Raw genomic sequence first — 24,481 nt, forward strand, 5'->3', positions numbered from 1 at the left:
GCCGGGTTTCCATAGGAAAAAAACCCTTTTATTTAACAATATATCAGGTTCCATCACGGCTCCATGGAGTTCAGATGCCACAGAGCTGGTTACCGATGCCGATGATATGCTACTGGGCGGGAGAGCTGGGGAGAAGGTGAAAGGAATCAAAAAGAGGAACATGACACGAAGAAACATAAGCCTGTGGTGCCGGGGAGCGCGGCCGACGGGACCCCGGTGCCCGGCACCGCCGGAGCCCCACCAGGAACCAAGGACGATCAACCAGGGCGGGATTGCTGAGCCCCACTGCGGGATGTGCCCCTGCGGCAGCCCGGGGACCGGCCGCCGCCCGAGGAGGTGCTGGCACAGAGGGTCCCCCTTCCCCCCGTGCCACGGCCGAAGCCCCAGCATCCCCCCGCATCGCCAAGCTGCGCGGTGCCCAAACCGCTCCCGCTGCTCGCCCGCGGCAATTCCCGGCCCTCGGCCAAAGCCCCCATCCCGCGTGCCCTGCACCAGCGGCAGGACCGGCCGCATCCAGGCTCCAAGTCCAAATCCACCTCTCGGCTAACGGCAGCGGCGGATGGACAGGGAAAATCTGGCAGCCCGGATGCTCCGGCGGCACCGGCACCGCGGCAAGGGCAGCCAGGCACGGAGTTGGGGCAGCAGCCCCGCGGCTGGTTGATCGTGCGATGACACGGGGGCCACCCGGGAACGTGGGGACTTTTCCCGCCTCGGGATGCGGGACCAAGGGCGCGGATGCGACGCCGTGGGATGCAGAGGTGGTCACAGCTCTGAAATGTGGGAGCGCACGGCGCAGGCGTGCTGGTGTGCGGTGCAGCCGGGAGGGAGACCAGCCCTGCTCCAGCACTGCCAGGGTTTGGAACCCCCCCAGGGTTCGGAAACGTCCCCCCCCACGGTTTGGACCCCCCCCGCCAGGGCAGTGAAGGCTGTGTCAGCCCCCCCTCACCCACTGCCAATATAATGCAGATTCACAGGCATCTGCCCAGCTCCTGGGAGCAACTGGGACTACAAGGAGGTCCCAGCTGCCTCCCGGGGAAGTGCCACACATGCCGGTGACACCGGAGATGGCTTCGGTGGGCACGGCCACCTCCCCGAGGGCAGGGACACCTGGCGCTGCCCTGTACAAAACGTGGGCGCTGCCGAAGAGGAGCGAGTCACCCCCCGCCTGGGCACCAAGCAGAGATGGGGCTACGGTGTGCTTGCGTTTGGCAAGTGGAAAATGGGGATAGCTGGGAAAAGGGATCTGCAACCGGAGCAGCTCCACAGGTCTCAGAAAAGCAGATCAGGATCCCAGGATGCTGCACTGAGTGACACGTCCCGAGGTTTGGTTTTCTTTTTTTGGTTAAAGATAAAAAAAAGGAGATAAATTCGACGCTCCTTTAGTTCACTGTGTGTTACCAAGTCTCTTGCCCGTGCCCAGGCCGGGGCTGAAAGCTCTGCCCGGCCTCAGGACGGCCAGAAACTCGCCGGGAATGAGCCAGATCCAACCCTGCCGCGAGTGCCGGGAGCACGGGGCACCACCAGCACCTCGCTCTCTGCTTGGGGCCCGGCAGATCCTGCATTATATCGAGGGTACGGGCCCCCCCAAACCCATCCTGACCCCCCCTGGCCCCCAGCCATCCTGCCCGGCAGCACCCGCACACCAGCACAGCCCCGCGGGGCAGCCCCGGGGCTGAGCGCAGTATGACAATGTTTTACACCCGTTCTTGTGGTTAAAATTTCTTTTTTTTTTTTTTCTTCCCTTTTTCGTTTTTTTTTCTTTTTTTCGTTCTCGTTTGTTTTTCTAAGAAAAAGCAACCAGAAAATAATTCAGAGTTTATACAAAACATCTTTACATTATTTCTTCCAAAAAAGACTAGTATTTACACAAACGAAATGGGGAGGGGGAGTGGGAAAGAAAAAAACCAACCAAAATTCAATGCTCTCAATGAAAAGAACCGAAGGGACACACTCTGTTTCAGGACCCAGCAGACCGAGGTGCTCAGCAAAACCCAAGAGTTCGGCTATCACCCTTTCTTCACATATTTACAAGGTTTTCTCGACTGCCCCCAGCAACAGGAGTGGAGCTGACGGGGGCCACCGAGCCGCGGCCCGGCTGGGGACAGCCACCGTGGGAAGCCACCCGGTGCCAGCAGTTTGCTTTTGGTACGACCTGTGGCCAGGCTCCTTCCTTTTTCATCCAAAAGCGAATCAAAACTAAATCATCCCCCAACTGCCTCCTCCACGCCAACCGCTGCGGGGAGAAACTCCCATCCATAAAGCATCCTCCGCCGCCACCGTCCCCGCCACCGCCACCACCCCCCCAGCTGGGGCTCTGCCCCCCTCGGGAAGTGCAGGTTGTGATTTTGCAGATGGAAAAGGGTGATGGGAAAGGGTTTGTTTTTTTTTTTTTTTCTTTAAGACACAATTTTGTGTGATTTCAGAGAGCGGATCCCGTTCCCCAATGGGGAATCAGGGGGTCCCGGCTAGGGTGGCTCCCAGCCCTTCAGCAGCAGCCCAGGGTGGGCAGTGCTGGAAGCCGTGGAGAGGGGGCCAAAAGGTGCTACATGGGGGGAGCTGCAATGGTGGGAGCGGGGAGAAGGGCTGGGCAGGGGAAAGCACCCGCTTCGGCTCTTCTCCCCCAGGTATGGCAGCTGGTTCAGGGCCCTGGAAGCCATCCTCACCGCGGGATGCCGAGGGGCGGGAGGAGAGCTGAGGCAGCCTGCTCCGCTCCAGCCCCAACTCCTGCCTTTAAAAAACAAAACAAAAACAAAACCACACAAAAAACCCCCAACAATGTGACACCAAGGGATGCTCCCGTCCCGCTCAGGACCGAAGCCGAACCCCAAGCGCAGCCTCCGAGCCGCCGGGTTTGCACCGTCCCCTGCTCTGCCCCTCCAGCCGCCCCTGCCCGCTCCTCGTCAAGGCACTTTTTGGCAGAGCAGCTCTCTCGCTCTTTGGGCACTTCCTAATGCGGGTTTCGGGGTCTTGGGGACAGGCGAGGACAAACCAGGCTGGGCAGCCCCGTGCCAACCGCAAACCCACCACCTGGCAGCACACTGAGCCGCCCCGGTGGAGCAACACCGCCCGCCCCACGCTTGCTCCCTGAGCAAAAGCAGCTACTTCTGGAAGGAAAAGAAAGCGAGGAAGGTGGGGGCGGCTGCCAAGCCCTGGGCTGGGACAGCCCGAGGACAGGCAGGTGACAGGGCACCGCCACGTGCACCACCAGCCCCACCGCGCTCACCGGCATCAGCTACGGCGCTGGCGGGTCCTCCCAGGAAAAGGAAGCTGGGAGCGATCCCACCAGAAGAGCCCAAGGCTCAACCCCTTCCAGTTTTGGGCCGGAGATGGGCAAGGCAAGGGCTGCGGGAGCCCCGGGAGGTGGCACGGCGGGTGACGTTCCTGCGCCGGGTGCACGGCGGGCGGGGGCAGGCGCTGCTGGGGGACAGTCCCCAAAGGCAGGTCCCGCAGAGGGACACCGGGTCACCCTGGTAAACCAAGCGGTGGGAGAAGCCTTCGGCTCAGCTCCCAACCAAGCCCAGCCAGGTGCTAAACGGCCCAAGGGATCCCTCCAGGGGGGCTTCCAGCCCCCCAGCTTCTCCCGGCACGGGCTGCAGGTCAAGAACATTTGTTTTCCAGTTTTCCTTTCCAAGGACAGCCACCCGCAGCATCGCCGGCTGGGGGACGGGAGCTGCCATTATCCCCTGCCCTCCCACCGCCCCCCGCCATCCCTCCCAAGCTTCGCTTCCAGCAGGCTCAGCCCCAGCCCGATGGAAACCCCCAGCAAAGGCTTTTTCTGCAGCGGGACGCCCCCGGGGGGGGGTCGGGGAGAGCTGCCGGGCCGAGGCTGCTGCTCCGCGCGGGGCAGGAGGAGCACCCGGATTCTCACGCACTGAATGCTTGAGACATGGTATAGATAGAATTTTTTTTTTTTTTTTCTTTCTTTCTTTTTATAAAGAGACTAAAACAAGAGTCAACAGCTACGAACACAAAAGTTTAAAAGGGCAGCGGCGGGAGCAGCGGGGTCTGCCCCGGGGCCGGCGGGACGGCGTGCTGGAAGGAGGCGACGGCGTGTGCCCGAAGGCGGCGGGCCAGAGTCCCGCCCGGAATTCACAAAAATAAAAATGTTACAAAAAAAATTAAAATAATTATAATAATAATAATAGTAGTAGTAGTAAATCGGGTTTGCCAGCTTCCTCCCTGCACAGTTGTCTGCATCTTGGCACCTAGGCAAAGCATCCTCCTCCTCCCCCCGCGGCTGCTTGCTCCTCCTCGGACCGAGACTCCTCGCCGCGGCCCCGGCGTTGGTCCAGGCTCCGGGACCCAAGCGGCGGCCGACGCGGCGCCAGGCGCACGGGCACTTCACGCAAGGACGTAGGAGTGACGCAGGGAAATCCCAAAATGAAAAGGGGAGGTGGAGTCTCCGGGTATGCCAGCGGTGTCCGAGCAAGCACGGAAAGGCACGGCGCCCGCCCCCCCGGCCGGCCGGCCGCAGTCTGGAGAAGAAGAGGAGGATGCTGAAGGCTCACCCTCGAGTCTCGGGATTACAAAAGCTGAGAACTACAAAACTAAATACAAAGGGGAGAACCAGCGCGCGAGTGAGCCATCCGCTCTCCGGCGCCGGACCCTGGCGCTCCCTGCGCCGTGCCGTGGGGTTCGTTTCGCTTCCTCCCTCCCGGCGCCAGACCGCCCGTGGGGAGACCCGGGGGGCGGCTGCCCCCCGCGCTCGGCGCTCCCGTGCTCCTGCATCGGCGGCTTGCCCAGGCTGCTCCTCACACCTTGTAGTAAATGTTGGCTGGGCTCTGGGGGGGCATCTCCTGGACAATGTAGACGGGGTGCCCGTAGTCCCCGCTCACCTTCTCGTAGTGCGGGCAGTAGTTGTTCTCTGTAGTCCGTAAGGGGATGATGATGTCGCTGGGCTCAGAGCCCGCGTTCCCGCTGCATTTCGGGCTGGCCAAGGTGCTGAGGGACAAGGCTGCGGCTCGCTGCTGCGTGTGCTTCCGGTGCCGCTTGCGGATCTTGATCAGGAGGACCACGAGGAAGATGATGATGAGGATGAAGATGACGCAGCCGGCGCCGATCGCTGCGAAGACGGCCACCTTGGAGCTCAAGAAGCCATCGCTGGGACCTTGGGTCTCCTGGCCGTCCTGGTTGACGGAGCCTGTAAGGCAAGGGCAGAGGGGTGTCAGAGCCTGTGCTCCGGGGCTCAGCGCAGCTGGTTCCACGCTCCATCCATGCACGGATCACACCCTGTGGGTGGGAGAGCCCTCGATGGCAGCAGGCTCTGGGCAGGGCAGGCAGGAGCCCTGGGCGTCCACGACCATGCGCCCTCTCCCCCACCCCACATCGCTGCTCCCCCTTTCCACCTCCCAGCCGACGGAGCAGAGCTCTGCTTGTGTCCAGGTGACAACCAGTCCGGACCCCAGCAGGCTTTCTCTCCGCAACAGACCTGGATGCTCTGGTGAAAGTGGGCTCTGATACCTGGAGCCCCGTGATATCCGATTACTGACCCCCCACCTCCTCCTGACCCCCGAGCCGGGGCAGCCCCAGCCCCCCGAGGGGAGAGCGCTTGGCTGGCCATACCAGGCGAGAAGAAAAGAGCGACTCTTCCCCACTTCATCTGATTTCACTTTTCTCTCAGCAGGGTCAGGAACTCAGGAAACCACCTTCAAAGGGCTTTCACACTGGCTCAGCTCAAAAACCCGAGGACCTCACCTCCTCCAAGCCCTCTCAGATGTACTGCAAGGAACAGATGGGCAGCGAGGAGGAGGAAGAGGAGGTGGAGGAGGAGGAGGAGGAGGAGGAGGAGCAGGAGAGCGCTGAAACAGCACTTCCCTGCAAAACTCCTGCCAGGACATACCGGAGCTGGGAAAACAAACCCGAGCTGCTCCAGCACCAGCAGCCTGGCTGCCTGCACTGGGCCCCGAGTGGACCCCAGCCGGAAGGCATGGAACTGGGGCGAGGAGATGCTGCGAGCATCGGGGATGGCAGAGACAGGCACAACGCTTACAGGAAACCCATCTGTATCTCTGCTCTGGAGCACCCGGTGTCCCCTGGATCCATGCAACAAGCCTGGCTGGGAGCTGCTGTGCCGGCAGTAGCTCGTGGCCAACGTCTGGCCCCACCATCCCTGTCCTGGGGTGTCCCCAGCAAAACCCACCTGGCTTGCCGGGCTCCTCCGCCGCGGGGACCTTGCTGCGCGGGCTCTGCGTGACGATTTTCACGGTGTTGTCGGACTCTTTGCTCGGCCGACTCGTCGTCAGCTGCTCTGGGATGACCGCATTCGGATCTGGGGTGCAAAGGGAAGGGACAAATGAGAAACCTTGATTCAACCTGAATGGCAACAGCTCGTTCCCCCACCTAAAGAACAACTGCCCCACCAAATCCCAGCCGGCCACCCCCGGCAGGGTGCAAGGGAGAAGCGGGAGTGACGGGAGCTGCCGAGAGCAACAGAACAAGGCTGAGCTGCTTCAGGGCTTGTGGGAGCAGCTTCCCCACCCTAATCCCCTCCTGCTTTTATGTTTTCTGAGCTCCCGTGCGTGGGTTGGGGCGAGTTTCTCACACGGGCAGCAGCAGGAACGGGAAGGGAGCCTGCCAAGGCTGCAGCACTGCTTCTTCTGTTTATTATAAATACTGGCCCCAGAGTGAAAACACAATAATGAAAAGCAGCCACCAGGAGCTCTGCATCCGAGGCCGGGGCATCGCTGGGGCTGGGAGGCACCCGGCAGCTCGGGATGGGAGGTGTTGGGGAGCTCCCTCCGGGAAAAGAGCACACTCTCCTCCTGTGCCACAGCACCACCACCAGCGATACCCTTGGTGTCCCACTGCCACCACAGCACAGTGGCCACTGCTACTGAGAGGCCTCAGTTTCCCCACAATCCAGAATCCCCGCCGCCCCCCCCCCCAGCCCCCGCAGCACAGCAGGACAGGGGCCAACGTTTTGCTGGGGCCAACGTTTTGCTGGGGCCAACGTTTTGCTGGGCAAAGGCATTTTGGCACTGGGAGACCCCAGGGCGCAGAAGGACTCACCCTGCCCCACTTTCATGACAATCTTCATGGAGCGCGTCTGGCAGACTCCTCCTTCCCGGTTCTCCAGGCCATCCAGCGTCCCGTTGGAAGTGGCTGTAAGAAAAGAGAGGGAGCGTTAGGCAGAGTTCCTGGGAGCTGGAAGGTCCCCGCTGGGCAGGTCCCTGCTGTCCCCTGGCACCACGAGGGATCCGTCAGGAGCTCAGCACCTCCCAATTCATGGGCTCACTCCTGACCCCCCCTGCTGCTGCCATTCCTTCATGTCCCAGTCCAGAGCCCACCGCAAGTGTTGAATACGCAGAGTTCTCGTTTTCTGCACCTTCCAAGGATGTTTGCAGCAGTGAGGATGTGATCCCTCCAGCTTCCCCTCACTGCCACATCCACACAAGCAAGCCATTCTCCATGCCTGCACCCTCCTCCCCCTTTAATTCCTGGATAATTTCCTTTGCTCCTTGGTGTATAATAGGAACACATGCATATGCACAGTTTAAATTATACATATATAATTACACAGTGTGCCTCAGTAAAGAATGTAAACTCAGAGCCCCAATGGGGTTGAGTGGCTTTAATTGCAGGGCAGAAGTCAGTTAAATTCACATTAACTTCTTGCTTTAGCCGGCACAGTTTTTTAAGCCTTTCAATCCTGCGGGAGCGCAGGGAGCCGCACGTCTCCCGCTGGCACCACGCAGGGAAGGATCCCCACCCACACACCCACCAGCCCTCTGCCACGGCGGGGACGGCTCAGGGCCGGGGGCGGGGGGACACAAGAGACAAAAAAGCCAAACCGGAGGATGACAGGATTAAGCACCTAAATGGCAGATTCTGCCAAACATACTCCAAAAACTGGCTTCTGACCCCAAAAGGGCCCTCGTCACCAGCAGCAGCAAGCGCCCGGCGGGTGCTGTGCCAGGCAGACGGGTGATGCACCGGGCGCAGGGCGGCTCTGGCACGCAGCCTGCTCTCCCCGGCTCTCAAGCCGACACCTCCATCCATCACGGCAAACACAAATCATCCCGGTGTTCCACCAAAGCCAGGCACGGGGATTTATTCACCCAGGGAAGCAACAAAACCTGGGAGAAGCACGTCGACGGCATACGGCCGGAGCGGGGCTTAGGAAAGGCGATGCAAGGAGAGTCACGGAGCAACGGGGATAATTTTACAGAGACAAGGCAGTGAGACAAAGCAGGGCTCGGCCAGCACAGCACAGCCAACACCTACCCCGAGCCTGAATGCCAAAACTCAGCTCTGGGGTTTAAAGTTGCCTGTGCAGCCTAATTCCTGCCTCAATCCCACAAAACCTCGGGTTTGGGGAGGGCAGGTGACGGATGGCCAGTGGGGACGAATCCATCAGACCCCACTGGGTGCTGGTGAGGAGGTGATGGGAAGAGTCCAGGTTACGAAGCAAGGTCTTTCTTTTCCTTCTGCTCTCCCTTTCTTACAGCAGGACCCTGGGGTATCTCGATGAGGATTCGATGCTGAGCTACGCTGGAAAGCGAGCCTGGATCACGCCAGGATGCAGGCTCAAAGTCCATCAGCTCTGGCCAAACGTCTCTGTGCAATCAAGGCTCTCGCGTGAAACACCAGCAAATGTTTTATTAATCAGAAAGTCATTGGGCCGTTTGCTGAGTTATCGCCTCTCCCGCGGCGGGGTTCTGCCTGCCAGCAGCTCCCTGGACAGAACCGTATATCCAGGCATCTGGGATTCGCTGGCGGGCGTTTTGTCAGGAGCACTGTCAGCACAAATCCCGACGCAAACGCCTGGGAAAATGGAGAAACACCCCCCGACAGCCTGCGTTAAGCTCTTCCAAACGTGAACCAGAGGCAGGGGCCGGCGCAAAAACTCCCCACAAAAACAACTTGGGGAGTTAACTCCGGCAGAAGGCACAGCGGCCCAGTTCTCCCAGGCCAGAGGCACTGGTTTGGGGATGAAAGAAGCCGATAACATCCCAGCTCATGGCCCTGAAGCAGCTCCACGAGCAGCTTCCCAGCACCGTGCCATGGGTTGCTCCACCTCAGACTTCACCCATTCACACTGCAGCACTGCGGGGCAGGGGAAAACAGGGCAGTGTGTAAAAAAACAGCCTCTGCGAGACCTCCTGAGGTCTTATTTATAAGGTAATAATGTAATTATATCAAAATGATCTACAAGAGTAAGTATGGCTTGACTGTGGGGAACCAGGAGATCCTGCAAAGGTAGAGCACGTAGCAGTGACGGGAGACATAATTTCCTCCAAAATAACCACGGAGACATTGCATTTGGATATGACACAAACATTAAACATCCGAACAGGACAGAGAGATGGCAGCTGGAGCCACAGGGACGGACGCGGGCACGCAGCTGAGCATCCTTCCTCCCGCGCCGCACGCAGGACTGTTCAAAAAGCCTCTTCTTGTTCCGAACATAATAATAATGAGGGGAGAAAGTACCTTTGAAAGGGAACCGCGTGAAAAAAAAATGAAGCAGCTACTTGAGGGAACATAAAAAGGGCAGCTAAAAGGGTAAAACACTTGCAAAAACCATGGTGATGGTCTCCGGTACAGCCTCTTGAAACAAGGACACACGCTGCCAGGCTCTGTATAGATCCAAAATGGGCCAAAGCAAAGCCAAGCAAGATGCTCCACGCAGCCCGTCGGGCTTCCAAAAGTCAAAATCCCATCCATATGGCTTAAAGAGTACAGCTTCTGACGAGTTTTATATAAACACGTAGGACAGAGTGACGTGTTGCTGAGCAGCAGGGTCCGGAGGTGGGTGGGGGCGGCAGCCGGGGGGTCCCCAGTGACCCAGGGGTGAGGGGCTGCGGTGGCAGCACTGCAGGCTCCTCCGCTGCGCTTCGCTGCAAAGCTCAGAGATGGAGAGCTGATCCTCACGCTGTTTCTTATCTTCACAGTGGAAGATTTACCAGCAGAAGGCCGCAGGATCAGCCCCGAGGCCAGCACCGCTCCAGCAGAGACATGCGATCCGGGAGGCACCTGGCGAGCAGCGAGACCGAAGCCCAAAGCGTCTGTGACGCTCGTTGCTGCGCCCCTGGAAGAGCGGCGGAGGCACCACCGATCCCCAACGGTGGATGAAAGTCGTCATCAACAAACGCACGGTAACGCAGGGGAGAAAAAGGTTAAATCCACAGGGACAACAGTGGGCTGCAGGGAGCGGTGAGAGGCAGCCCGGAGCCTGGGGAGAGGTGGGCGCAGGGCGGTAGCATGAGGCAAAGATAAAAAGCGATGAACAAAAACAGGCAGGGAGCTGGGGATACCACGGGGAATCGGAAATGGCAGGTCTCAAACATCGGCCGTGCTTTTCACACGCCACATCGGCAACGTTTAGCTCCGTCCCATCAGCACGGCTCGACCCAGCCGGTCCCACGCAGCACCAAGTGCATGGGAGCATTTTCCTGTCCCCCTTCCATTTTGGAGGGACTTACAGTAGGCTGTAGGACCTACAGTTTGGCTGTAGGACCAGGAGAGCAAAAGCAGCCTCTGGACAGATGACTTCTACTCAGGCTTAAAGAAAAGGCAGCTCCCAGCCCGGAGAGCTATTAGATGCCTTTGCCTTAATGAAGCATTAAGCCTTAGGCTGCTGAGTGATGAGGATTTAACATTGATACCATTAACCATGTAATTGCTTGTCAATTTAGAAGAGATGCTCAGCCTGCATGAAAGCACACGCAGGACCTCCGCTTGCTGGCACAACTCACCCCGGCCCTTGGGCACAAGACCAGCGAAACGCCAAGTCCCAGCCCAGTGACACACGCCAGCCAGCTGGGACAGACGCCTCTGCGGGGAGGAGAACCCCAAAAACCCCATGTTTCTACCTCCAGCAGCAAGCGGTGCCACGTGCTGGCCCCGGTGCATCACACTCTGCCTCCCCACCGCCAGCACTCAGAGTGTCACCGTAGCTTTTCTTCCTCCCCGAAAAAAAATATTTCAAATGAGAACTTGGGTTTTGGCAGATGGGAGACTCTGGAAGTAATACCTGGCAGCAGATGAAGGCAAGGGTCTCTTAAATGGTCAGCTTTGGACAGAGCGAGACGTTTGGTTTCTCTTCTGGATTCCCTCTGGCAGGACTTCGTTATGATTTGGGCCCCAAAGCACAATTAATGTGCTGAGACTGTAGCGAATCCAAGTCTCTTTCCTTTTATTATTCTTAATTACTCTTCCATCTGTGCACCACAGCCCTGCTCCAGCCAGGCGCTGTGTGGATGCAGCCCGGACGCCCTCCCCATGATCCCCCCCCGCTCCTCACTCCCAGACCCGTCCAAGATTCAGGTTTCCATCGCACAGCCTTGGGCAGAGGCGGCAACATCCCACCGGCACCACCATCCCACCGGCACCACCACCACTCGTTGCCAGGGCTCCAGGGTACCCCCGCAGCCTGACCCCGATCCCGCCGGAGCAGACGGGGGGTGGGAACCCACTGACGGACCCTGCTGAGGGGCAGCTGGTGTAGAACAGGCTCAGCTCACACCCACCAGGCTGAAGGCCCTTCTTGGCATGGCTGAAGACCCTAACGGTGGCCCTGAAGATGCGCCTCGCACATCTCCGGTGTGCCCCCACCCCAGCAGACCCTAGCAGGAATCTGCAAGCAGACTCTATCTAAAATAAAAATCTAGCTCATGCCACCTTCCCTCTCCTCCAAGACTTTCCCATTGGTTTATGCACCTTCAGTCCCGAGGTGCGGGTGTTGCACCAGCAGAGGTGCTGCACTGGTGCCCAGCCCCATCACGGGCACAGGACTCCTTCCTCCCCCCATCCCGGCCAGGGCCGGTGCCCCAGGGGACCCACAGAGCCGCTTCCAGGTCACCGAGCAGAGGCATCTGCCTGCTCCACTGCACACTAACACCCTGGGGCTGCCCAGAGAGCACGGCTTGGTTGCAGCCCCTTCTCCCCCTCCCCGGCTGAGCTGAGAGGCAGCAGGAGCCTACGCTCATGGTATCATCGGTATTATTATTATTAATATTATTATTACTATCTCCTTGCCAGGCCCTGATGAAGGGGGGCAAGCTGGCCGCCCCCTCCCTGCACACATCACACCCCCCCCCACCAAGCCCTTTCCATCAGCTCCGGCACATTCTCTGGGTCGGCTGCCAGAGCAAGGGCAGGGGCTGCGCGGGGGGAGCCGAGCCCCACGCTGTCACGCTGCCAGCGAGGCCGGCAGCAGCCTTCCAGCCCAGAGGCAGCTGCACCGGGAAGGGGCCCTAAAGCCCCAGAAATGCATGCGCAAGCCAGCCCAGCCCTGTCCCGTCCCTAAACGGCTGCAGGAGGTGCAAGGCTAAGGTTTCACACACCCTCCTGGCAGCCCGAGAGCTCCTCCACAGCCTCCCAGGCTGCCACGGAAAGAGGAGAGACCAGCAGCCTGCTCCCCCCCCATGGCTCCCCCCGAGGGTGCCCTAGGGAGCAGGGGCTGTCCCCTCCCCAGCTCACCATCCCTGTCATGCCATGCTGTCCGAGGGCACTGCTGGGTCCACACAGCCGACAAACTGGGATTTCTACGTTCCCCACTCCTACACTGGGCACACAAGACGAACTATGCGTGGGTCAGCCTGAAGACAACCCACACAGCCCCCAGTCCCTTCTCCCCACCGTCCCTGGTGAGCACCAGAAGACGACCACCACGGGTAGCGATACTCAGCCTGCCCGCCCGGCAGCTGCCACCATCACCTACTCCCTGTTGCCCAAAAAAACCCCTTCTGGCAAGAAAAAGCTCTGCTCAGGCGCTCATGGCGATGGCTGTTGTTACAGGGTGGGAAGCACGCCGAGATCCTCAGAACTGGGGACATCCCCCACAACCTTCCCATTCTGCCCTGCCAGCTTCCAGAGCACCCTAAGACCCAAACCTGAGTTTCGCAAGCAACACCATCCCTATTCGTTGTCTCCATCCTCCTCTTTGCTCCTTGGGATTTACAGTCTCAGGGTCCCACAAACGTAAACAGCTCAGAAAAACATGGGCGTTTTCTAGAAAACAACCCGTCCCAGGACTGCTGGAGCCAGGGTTTCCAAGCACTGAATGGTGAACCCTCCTCGTGTCCCAGCAATCGGTTTCAGGTTCCCTCTGCCCACAGCACAGCAACTCTTGGGGTCAGGGAAACACCACGGAAGAGATCTGGAGCTCTGCTTCCACAGGGGACAAACAGGGATCCTGGAAGGTTACACCCAGTGAACCAAGGGCTGGCCACCACAGGGTGCTGGAGAAGCAGTGGTGGGACCCACAACAGCGTGCGCTGGGCAATGGCGTGCCGAGGTTCATGGCCATGCTGCTCCTCCAGCATAGCCATGAAGCTTCCCACCACCACACCTTCATGTGCAGAGCCAGGTGTGGGCGCACGGTTTGCCTCCGCAACTCCCTCCAGCCCATGGCTCCCGTTTTGCTGATGGCATCAACCCCCCGGACCAACTGGGATCTGGGAGCAGAGGCGGCTCTGAGGTCTCAGCTGGCACGGTGGTAGCCGCAGCAGAGCAGCACGCTCCCAACCCAACGTCCCATCTGCCGGTGTATGGAGCCACAGGGGCACATGGCAAACCCAGCTGCCAGCCAACACAAAGGTCTCGTTTATAGCCGTGGTGTTCACCAGGGATTTCCAGCTCTCTGAAGTGCTACGTCCTCCTGGAGCACCTGAGAGTGGCTGGAGGGGGATGCTAACGCTCGCCAGCACCGCATGCCCAGCCCTGGAATTGCCTGGCTAAATAAATAGATTTTATATATAAAACCACATGATTCTTCCTGCACTGGGGAGGGAAATGCCCGCCGCAACCTCAGACCGAGTCCTCCCACCGAGGGGGAGCAAGCAGGTATGGCCAAGCGCTGGTGGGTCTCCAAGAAGGTATGGCCAAGTGCTGGTGGGTCTCGAAGCAAGGCATAAGGAAACAACCTAATGGAGCTGATTGGGTTGAATCGGCTACAATAATAATTTCGTGTTGCTGCAAAATCGTACAAATTTTCACTGCCAAAGGGAGAGCCTGGTGTGCTGCTCTGGTCCGCTCCCACCAGCCAGGGCCAAGGTAGAGGAACTCAGGGCTTTACCCCCGTCCTGCCCATGCACACAGCAAGCAGGGGACAGCCGGGGTGACTGCAGAGGACAGACCGCTCGCTGCACACCCTGGCGAACCCAGACATCCCCGCCTGCGCTTCTTGCTCCAGCAAACACACCGCAATGTGAAAATCACCAGGTTCAAACACGCTTCTGGGAACCGGAATGAAAACGATAGCACTGGGTCTGGCTGGGATGGAGTTCACCTCCTCCTGGCCAGGGTCAGCCCCCTACAAAGATAAATAAAAATGTTAAATTAGCCCCATTCCTTATACAGAGTGACGGCTACATTCGCAAAGCGCAGGCGCAGCAGTGCCAGCCGGGTTAAGGGGGTGAGAAGGGAGGACACCATGCACCCACACTCATCCTCACATGCCACAGCACTGCTGTGCCAATCTAGGGCACTTTCCTGGAGCAAACGGAGAATAACAGGCAAATACTGAAGTACTGCACAGACAACCATACTTTAACATGAGTAACGCTTACGCAAAAACCTAATTTCCCATAAAAATAGCTTTCTGATGGAAAAATTATAACCAATCCCAATCAGCATCATAATTAAGAGTCACAGCTACATCACAGGTAACCCCATCAAGGCCGGAAAGCACTTCTTGGTCACAAGACCACCACTTGCTTACGCACTTATAAGCCCTTTTGCAGCGACGCTGCTGAGATATCCATGTAGAAAAGCCTTGCAAGCTCCCTGCATCCCTGTCCCGCGCCGGGGAGCACACGCGGCCACGCTCCCCGCCCAGCTCGGGGGGGTCCAGGGCACTGAATAAAGCCTTTGTCTTCAGGTCTATTCACCCCCTTCCAAAAAAAGAAGAGCATCGGTGGAAGAGAAAGGTTATTTGCACAGTCTCTGCGGTAGCCCCAAGCAGCTGGTTATAGGTCAGGAAGAAAGTGCCATGTAATTCTCCACCTGATGCTCTGCCAGAGTCATTTGTGGGCCCCGCTGGGAGCAGGAGAGGAGGAAAGCACTTATTGCGTTTTAACAGGGTGTAAATCTCTTCAGTTAGGAGGCAAAACATCTGCGACTCCAACTGAGAAATCTATCAGGAAAGGGATGGAGAGGGACTCGCAGGGGGACAGTGACAATCCCCCGCTGGCGAGGCTGATGCCAACACCAGCTCCATCGCTGCCCAGGCTCAGAAAAAAAATCAAAGTTATCAGGAGAGGCTGATTCATGTGCAAATCTTCTGCCTGGGAGAGCGTGGGGAGCCGAGGAGGTGCAGGGACAGGAGCTCAGGGTGCGCCGTGGGACAGCCGGGAGGAAACCCCACTCCAATTAAAGGTAAACTTTGCATGAGCATCGGGAATCTGCTGGCAGCCGGGAAGTTTACGGCGGTGCAACTCCTGGCCCAGAGCTGCAAATAATCCCACCGCTGGGAGAGGGGGAGCTCCAGCTCCACAGGGGGAGCAGGACTGCTCCAGTCCCCACTGGTGTTGCAGGGAGCTGGAGCTGGGAGCGGGATCTCCCTGGGCTCAGAGCGCTTCATCCCAGGGCAGCGGGAGCAGGAGCACGCCGTCACCTCTGCAGCTCCCCGGGGAGCCAGGGTGGCAGCACCCGCACTGCCCCAGCCACAGGCCACCGGCCGCAGAGCCCACACGTCACCCATGGGTGCTTGCAGGACCCCGAAGGTGGTCTCATCCCTCTCCTCCAGGAGGATGGACCACATGGATATAACCATCTCCAGCAACACCTTGAGTGATAGAATGTGGAGATTTACAACATATGCCAAATAAGCCCCCGAGTATCCAGATGAAGACTTGCCCCTTTGCTGAGTGAGGGATGGAGGTGCCCCTCTCTGCCCCCCAAGTGAGGGCTGACCCCCATCGCAGAAGAGCGAGCAGCCGCCCCCCCAGCCCCACTGCTCCCCGCCAGCCCGCCGCAGCCGGCTCTCAATTAGCTGTGTTAACACCCGCTCCGCGCTGCCAGGCGGGATCAAAGAGCACCGTCATTACACAGCAGCAGCAGCAGCAAAAACCATCATTCCTAGGGCAAAGAAACTTCAAATGGCAAGAAAAACCAATTCTCCCCGAAAAGGCAAGCTGTTAAAGGTGCCGCATGCAACCTGGGCAGCAATTCATTAATGCCAAACCTGCTTGCAGTCTGCACGTCTCATGGTCCAAGCATGGCGTCGCTTCTTGGAGTCCCCACCGTGCTCTTGGTCTGATAGCCCATGTCCCCCCAAGCACCCATGGCCACACACGCGTGATTTTTTTTTAAGTCTTCAACAAGCTGGAGGCTTCTTCTGCCTTTCAAGTCTCTTACTGGAAGTTTAGTCCAAAAGGAGGCAAGTTTCAACCTCTTTCACTGTTATGGAGGAAGCCCTTGGAGGTGACCATCCCTGAAGAGCAGGGTCCATCAGGGTCTGCGCACCTGCAGCTCCAGGAGATTCCCTGGGGTCCCCATGTCCCACTGCTGCAGACCTGCCAGGGGGAGCGGGACAGGGAGGAAGAGGATGGGCCAGAGGCATGGCCACGGCATGCACCACAAAACCAAAAGGATTGCTTTAGAATTGGCCCTCCAACACAGCTGCAAAGGGGGCACCTTTTTTGGGGGTGGGGGGAGCAGGCAGCACTGCTCCAGCAGCATCATGGGGTGCAGAGTGGGATGAGGCCAGCGATGCATGGGTACCAGCTGGATGTCACCCCCTTGCTGCCATCGCCCGGGCTACACACCACCCCTCTGCACATCACCTCGGTTTTCAGGAGCACTGAGGAGTTAGACACAGTTTATTTTCTATTAACGGGTCGCGTCAGTGTTGAAGAGATGCTCTTGGAAACCGTTTGTCCTGGGGAAGAGCATCCTCGGAGGCAGGCAGCCTGACTCCCCGGGCAGACACAGCCTGGTGGCCGGTTCCCTGCAGCAGGGAGAGCCCTTGGCCACACTAGAGCTGCGGGCAGTTGCCCTCCGGGTGCAGGCAGGGGCCGGGCTGCCCAGCAGCCAGAGAGTTAAGCGGGCACTGGCACCCCTGGCCTGGGGTCTTTGTTGCAGGCAGGGTCCCCCCCTCTCTCCCCGGCCCAGGAGCAGATCAAAGCGCTGGGTATTTACCTCCTGGCTGGGTGCAGGACACTGGCCCTTTCTGATAGGGCTTTTCATCCCTATTAGGGCCGTGAAAGGCTGAGCTATGAGATCAGCTGCCAGGGGCTGTCCGGGGACAGCACTGAGCCGAAAAGGTCAGGAGGGAGGAGGAGAAGAGAAAAGAGGCAGAGGCTTAAGGGACAGGGCTCAACAAAATCGCATTTACTGTGGTCACGGTCTTCAGACAAGCCTCCAAGACAAGGAACCGCGTGTTGTCTAAGGGCCATTATTTGGGTTTGACATGTCCAGCGCCCAGGCTTTGAAGTTGGGAGTGGGACACCGTTAGAGACCCGTTTGTCTCCGGCGCAAGCCCGCCGGCTCCCACGCCGCATCTCCTGCGGGGAGAGGGTCTCATCCACCCTCTGCCACCAACTCCCAGCGGGATGGGGATGGTAGATTTAGATTGGATGTCAGGAAGAAATTCTTTCCTGTGAGGGTGCTGAGGCACTGGAACAGGTTGCCCAGGGAAGCTGTCAATGCCGCATCCCTGGAGGTGTTCAAGGCCAGGCTGGATGGGGCTTGGAGCAACCTGGTCTGGTGGGAGGTGTCCCTGCCCAGGGCAGGGGGGTTGGAACTAGATGGTCTTTAAGGTCCCTTCCAACCCAAACCATTCTGTGATTCTGTGAGGGAGGAGGAACACCAGTCCCCAAAACCAGACGATTATGACACCAGGACAGCTTTGCTTCACCCAGGCTTTCCGCGTCGCCGCAGGTATGTCGCAAGCTGGTGGGACGAGGACAGCGCCGGCCCATTTGGGTGAAGAATGAGGAAGCCGGTTAATTGGGTTTTTATCAGCAGAAGTTCATTGCTCTCATCACGGCATCAAACGGCACTCTTGCTTTCAACTCATCTTCACCAAACAAGTTGTGGGACGGAAGATGAGGAGCACATGAAAGTGGCCACATTCAAATGCAATCAGCAAAGAAAGCCAGCAAAGAGCTGGCGGGGTGACAAACCGCCCGGGGGGCTGCGCCCGGCCCCCCCCCCGGCACGGCACCCATCAGAGACGGGCAACCAGGGCAGAAGGAACCAGGGAGGAAATTATTAAATACCAAGGGCTGCAGAAAGCAGCTTCAAGCGGCTCCGCAGACGTTCTCACACATGCTGGCAATGGGTTAAAGGCTTCCCAAACCAACGGCAGCTATTTCGGAAGCTGGAGGAGTATAGCCAGAAAAGCAAGTACGGCAACGTGTCCCAAAAAAAAAAAAAGAAGGAAGGAGAATTCTGGCAGTTGGCAATATATAGGTGACCCCCTTCTCCACACTCAACTGCAAGCTATAGAAAAATGCTGATGTAAAACGGCCCAGGAACGAAGCCCACATAGCAGAGGCAGTGATGGTTTACAACAAATAATTCTTGCCAGGTTAAGTCTAATTGCATCTAAAAACAGAAATGCAAGACAAGGGGTTTAAAGAAACACTCAGGATAATATATCTGGTCTCACTGAATGCTGCTGCCAAAAAGCGCTAGATTGGATTACAAACATTATTACATCAAAAATGGATTGAAGGGCTTAAAGACTAACAATAACCAGCACAGATTCATGGGGCAAACATCTACCGGGGCCTCGCTTTTGCTTTAGCGTTTTCATCAAACAAGGTCTCCTTGCCTTAAACGGGCTCCTAGGAGAGGTGGGACACCACGGCTGTGCCTGGAGACCTGGAAAAACATCATAGCGCCGGCTGGCGAAGGCACTGCCCACCACATCTGCAAACAGCTGCCTGGAGAGCATCAGAAGGCCAAGCAAGGGTCTTGCTTGGGGGCGGTCTTCATTCTCTCGCACCCCATCAGACACGGAAAGGGCTCCAGGGACCACCACCACCACCATGGCCAAGGCTGAAGAACACGTCATCCGAGGCAGCACCCTGATGGAGCACGGTGGCACCAGCAGCAGGCAGGGCACCGCTGGGCCACATCCAGAGATCCTGCATGGTGGGAAGCGGCGCCGGGAGCTCCTCCTCACGCCGCCCCGCTGCCAGGACATCGGGATTAATGCATCTCTATCTAGGCACCTCATTACCAGAGATAGTAAAACTGGAGCAAGTTCAAAGAGTAGCAGCAAACGCAATTAAGAGCTGGAGTGAATTAGGAGGGGAGGTGGAGAGAGCCGAACCTGCACGGCTGGCTAAGCCGTGGGGGGGCCGGAGCTGCCCACGAGCATCCCAGGAGCGCACATACCAGGGAGGGGGGAAAGGCGACTTCAGTGGGACACGGACAGCCAAGGAAGCAGAGAAAATCATCAGAAACTGGTAAAAAACGAGGTTGAGGAGAAATGTTGGTATGGTCAGGCTCTCAGGCCTGGGGCAGATGACCCACAGGCATGAAGCAGGACCCCCACCCCACCTCTAGGCCAGCACCCTCACAAAACAGTCTTCAGTTTTCATCTTCCTATAGGCTATTGCTCCTGCTACCCCCAAAAGCAATCGGATGGATTATTTTTAAGCGCTTGGGCACATTCTTCCCTCCCATTTCAGCCATTCGCAAGCAACCAGCTTCTCTACCAGCTCAGCAGGGACCGAGGGAGGAGTAACCGCACAGCTGCTAATGAGCCAGAAGCACCTTCTGCCTTGATGAGGACAGTGTGAATGATCCAAACCTTACCACTGGTCTGGGGAAGGGCGGCAGCACTCGCATCCACACACAGGTCTGCAAGTACCAGCTACCCTGGAGTTCCCATCAACCTTTCCAGCAGCCTGCCATGGCTTCGTGCTTGGCCGAGAACCCCAAAAAGGGACTTTCTTTTGAGGCAAAAAGCAAGAATTCATTCCTGTTGGACCTCACCTTCCTACCTCCCACGCAGCCCAGCAGGAGGAACCAGCCGGGAAAGCCACCATTGCACACTTCCCTCTTGTCTGCCCGCAGCGTACGATGGTTTTGCAGGGAGGGGACAGGATGGCGGGGACAGGAGACTCCCACCCAGACACCAAAGGCAAAGCCGCAGGAGACTGAGGACAGAAGAAACCACGGGCTGCCCTGAACTCAAAGTCTGCCACGGAGCAAAACACCCAATTCCCAAATTGCCAGCTTCCCTGCTGTCTCAGAGCCCTGTCCCGGGGATGGTGCCCCACGGCCTGCTGGAGGCCCACATCCTCCAGCGAGCTTGCCTCCAGCGTGAACCGGCAGGCAGGAGCTGCATCATCTTGGTCTTCATGAAAAGGTTTAGGAAGAGGCATCAGCCCCTGGAGAAAAGATGGTTTTAACGAAGCCTGGGGCTGGTGCGGAGGGGCTCGGTGCAAGGCTTCGGAGAGGATGGGGAGAGGTTAACGTTCGCTTTCAAAAGCCTTTTTCATTGCTAAGCCGAGGGCTGGGGCCACGTCCCTCCATGATAAAAGTGGCCCTAAACAAGGCTTGGCATATCCAAGGCGAGGGCAAGGGGAGGGGGCAGCCCTGAATGGGGAGGGACCCCGGCAAGCCCCCCGGCTCCAGCGGGGAGGTTTTCCAGCCGCCTGGGGAAGGTGGGGGGCAAGCGGCACACGTCCCGCTGCCGCCCCGCTCCCCTCCGCTTCAGCATCGCTTCCCCTGGCTTAGGGCCGCCGGCAAATGAAAAGGAAGAAAAAAAAAAACCAAAACAAAAAACCAAAACCTTTTGTGTGTCAAGGCAAAGCTTGGGGAGAGGGGAGGGGAAGGGGGGAAAAAAAAGAAGGAGTAAGAAAAAAAAAAAAAGAAAGAAAAAAAAAAAAGACAACACGTGGGTGGTCTGCTCAGGAGACTTTTGACTTTGTTTTTTTGGCTATTTTATTTCTTGGCAGAAAGAGCTCCTGGGGCTGCTCGGCAGAGGGTACGGCCAGATCACAGGAGCATCCTCGGCCCACCCAGGGGCCAAAGTTCAGCTGGCAGCGGCCGCTCGCTCCCAGCGCCGAGGGGGCTCGCATCAAAGCGCGGAGGAGTCAAGAGAAATTAAAGTCAGAAACGGTCCGAGGAGGGCGCGGAGGACACCACCGGCCCCCCCTCGAGGAGAGAAAAGGAGGGGACCCCCACAGAGATGCTGAGCAGCCCGCTCAGCACATCCCTATATAGGCTCTGAGATGCTGTAAGGGGAGACCGGGAAATAAAGGATAAATAGGATAAATAGAGGATAAATAGGCAGTCTCTGGGGAGATCCCCCACTCTGTCCCCGCACTTGGGATTGCGCACTACAAATAGAGAAAAAATTTCTAGATATGGGAGAAGATTCCCATTGCTGGTAGCAGAATCATAAAAAAAAAAAAAAGATTGGGCAGAAATGCAATGAGTTTAACAGCCTCAGCCAAATCTCCGACGGGATCCGCAGCAAACCGGAGCGATGGTGACCCAGGTGTGCTGGCAGCATTGGAGGGGAGCTGGCACCAGCTCAAAGCCGTCGGCCACTTGTGAAAACACCACCGAAAGCTACGGGAGGTTGGTTTAACTCTTAAGCGAGAGCTTTCGTGTGAAACGCAAAGCAGCTCCTTTTAAAACTTGTGCAATTCAGAGCCCAGTAAATCCTTCTTCTGCTTGCCCTGCAATGCCAGGGACCCCCACGTTTCTCCTCCCCAGAGTTTTGTTAGGTTCCTGAGCTCCTTCTGGGGAACGTATTTGTCTTGGGGGGGTGGTATTTGCAGCCCAAAGGTCTCAGGGGATGTAGCAGTAGGGCGCAAGGCAGGACCCCGCTTTCAGCTCTCATTAGCTTGACAACCGTGCCGCTGCTTGAACTTGACCCCCTGAGCATGGAGGAGCCACTGACCAAGTGCTTCAAGATGTTTGCCCCACATACAAAAGGCAGACTCACGGCTGTGCATTTAGCCCCTTCTCCCCCACTTTTCGTTCGCTGCAGGGAAAGCTTGCGGTTGAATTAAGCCTTGCAGCAGCTGAGGGACAGCAGAAGGGCTGACCTTTCAGGGTCCCAGAGCCACCAGGCTGGAGACAACCCTGGTTATTCACAGTAAGGGAGATGGGAGCCTGAGGGGAACCTGTGCCAGGGATTTTGGCATCCCCAGCCCATCCCTGGGGCACCTGGGCTTGCAGCCAGGGTTGTGGGTACCCCTGACGGCTGCAAAGCTGGTGACCCCACCTGTGCCCTGCCGAGTGACATCAGGCAGATGGCCCCAGAACCAGCCAGCAAGGGTGGCAGAGCGATGGCAGCTCTCGGCAGAGACCAGCCCCGCCAAATGGTGACTCAGCCCTGCGCAGCCCTCGGTCTCTGCCAGCACCGCCGCCGTGCCGAGCAGGCCGAGCGGGTTGTTGCACCAGGTCCTCCCTACTGTCACCCCTCCTACGGCCATGCCGTGCCAGACACAGGTCACTAGAAACCCCTGCGAGCCCCTTCGTTACGACCCCGTGCTCAGCCAGGCGTTAGGAAGCATTAAGCAAAATTTCCCGCAAAGGACACAAGGGTGGGCTCAGGGCTGACCTGCCAGAGCCCATCCCAGCTGCTTTCTGTGCACTGGGTTTACCTAAATTCTGCAGCAAAACTCCAGGCAGCCCCAGCCTCAGGTAGGGCTCGCTGGGGAAATCCAGGCTGGCAGCATCACCACGCTACGGCAGAGCACCTCCTGCCCCCCGCTGCCTGCAACATCCTCGCCACCCCCTCCGAGGGCAAAGATTTCAAGCTAAAAATACAATTGTTTACCGACCAGAAAGCATCAGCTCCCACGGCTCGGCGCTCGCCTCCCACACGGGCGGCTGACCTCTGCGTCGGGGCCACTTGCCGCCGAGCCCGCGGCACACGATGGCGAGGGGAGAGAAGAGCCGTGTGGCCACTGTGCCCTTTGCCGGCTGCTCCGCCGTGGCCACTGTGCCCTTTGCCGGCTGCTCCGCTGTGGGTTTGCACGCGATGTGCCGAGCCAGGCGGAAAAAGCAAGAATGAGGAGAAGCCAAGCAGGAGATGAGCGAGCTGGCAGGAATCGCCAAGCCCAGCGCCGCCAGACCAAGGGAGGGATGAGCTCCTCAGAGTCCTCCCTCCATCCACGCCGGAGCCAGCACGGGCAGATTCATCCCTGTGCGATGGCCCTCTGCACACACAGACCACAGGCTCCAAGAAAATTCATCCCTCCTTCCCTCTTGCCCTCTGTAACTCCATTTTATACCAAGAAACACGAAGAACAGGGCAGTATGCAGAATTTTACAGCCATTTAGACCACAGCACGGACTGGATTCCCGCTGCCGAGGCTGCTCTTGGAGGCAGCGCCCAGGGAGGAGGACGAGCACCTCCTCAGTCCCCGTTCCTCACAATCCCAACTGCCCCACCAGGAGCTCCCCAGGGCAAGCCCTACCAGAAATGCCCTGCAGCACCTCCAGCCTTGGAGTAAGCTGCAAAAAAATACGCTCCAGACACGCGCTGCCCCTCCATTCCAGGGCTGACCCCGGCTGGGGGACATGCTTCTGCTCTCGGCCGCGGACAGGGCAGGGGGCACAAGCCACAGCACAGCAGCCAGACATGGGCCGGTGACCCGCTTGGCCAACGACACATTCCTCCCTCTTCTCCCATCCAGCGGGAAATATTTTCCATACGTGTCAGCTCTTTGCACCAGCCAAGTCGCAAACAAGCGCCTGGCGACACTCTCCAGGCCCCCACGGCCCCCCCTGAGCCAGGGTCGGCGGCGAGGAAGAGGATGGCGACTCACATGTGATGAAGTAATCCTGCTGTCGCTTGAACTCCAGGCCCATGTAGTTGGGGCTGAATTCCTGAAACTTGATGGTGAAGCGGATCTCCTGCTCGGGCCGGTTGCATGTCACCAGCACGTTGGGGTCCATGACAGTGCTGCAGGCATCTGCCTGGTCCTTCTTCACCAGGTACAGCTTGTAGTACTCGTAAGGCTTGGACGGCTCCGCCTTGGGGCAGATAATGTCCAGTTTGTCCCCAATCTCCGGGTAGATGACCAGCCCCTTCCCAGTCATGAACCTGGAAGAGAGGAGGGCGAGAGGTTAGCCACACACTGGAGCGCAGGCAGCGGGGGCCACGCCAGCCTGTCCCGCCCCCCGCAGAGGCCCACTTTCACACCATTTATTTTGTGCTTAAACTCTGCCGCTTTCTCTCCACAAGATGTTTTTTGACACCAAAATAAAGCTCTCCTTTTCCTTCACCATCACTGCACGTGCAAGGAGCCAGCGTAGGCTCTCACCAACAAAAACTCGCTTGGTTCAGTCCCGTTCCCCAGCCCTCCTTCCACGACAAGGGTGAGCACCCTTCCCAGACCCAAGCCTGGCACCCAAAACGGAATGGAGTCTTCCCACAAAGAGCTGTGGAGCGGGCAGGCTGGAGACGCCGCGGCTCTGCCCGACGGCCAGGCAAGGAGCTTCCTGCAGGGACAGGCGATAATTAGGTATGGGGAGAAGTCCTGACAATGGGGCACAGGGAGGGATCCCTTCCACGCCCTGGCTCCCCGAGGAATTCCTGTCCTTAAATGGA

General features: G+C 58.2%; 1 protein-coding gene across 1 annotated transcript in view; it reads right to left on the reverse strand.

Annotated features, from left to right (window-relative positions):
* Window positions 1-3,892: 3,892 nt before the first annotated feature.
* The window catches only part of EFNB1 (ephrin B1), a 50,838-nt gene continuing 30,249 nt past the window's right edge, over window positions 3,893-24,481 (reverse strand). Inside the window, exons 2-5 of the mRNA XM_074600803.1 lie at window positions 23,697-23,974; window positions 7,009-7,101; window positions 6,140-6,268; window positions 3,893-5,140 (exon numbers count right to left, since the gene is read on the reverse strand). Of these exons, the coding sequence (XP_074456904.1) occupies window positions 4,752-5,140; window positions 6,140-6,268; window positions 7,009-7,101; window positions 23,697-23,974 (889 nt within the window). The 3' untranslated portion in view covers window positions 3,893-4,751. The remainder of the gene's footprint in view (window positions 5,141-6,139; window positions 6,269-7,008; window positions 7,102-23,696; window positions 23,975-24,481) is intronic.

The sequence above is a fragment of the Larus michahellis genome, chromosome 9, assembly GCF_964199755.1.
Source record: "Larus michahellis chromosome 9, bLarMic1.1, whole genome shotgun sequence".
NCBI lineage: Eukaryota > Metazoa > Chordata > Aves > Charadriiformes > Laridae > Larus > Larus michahellis.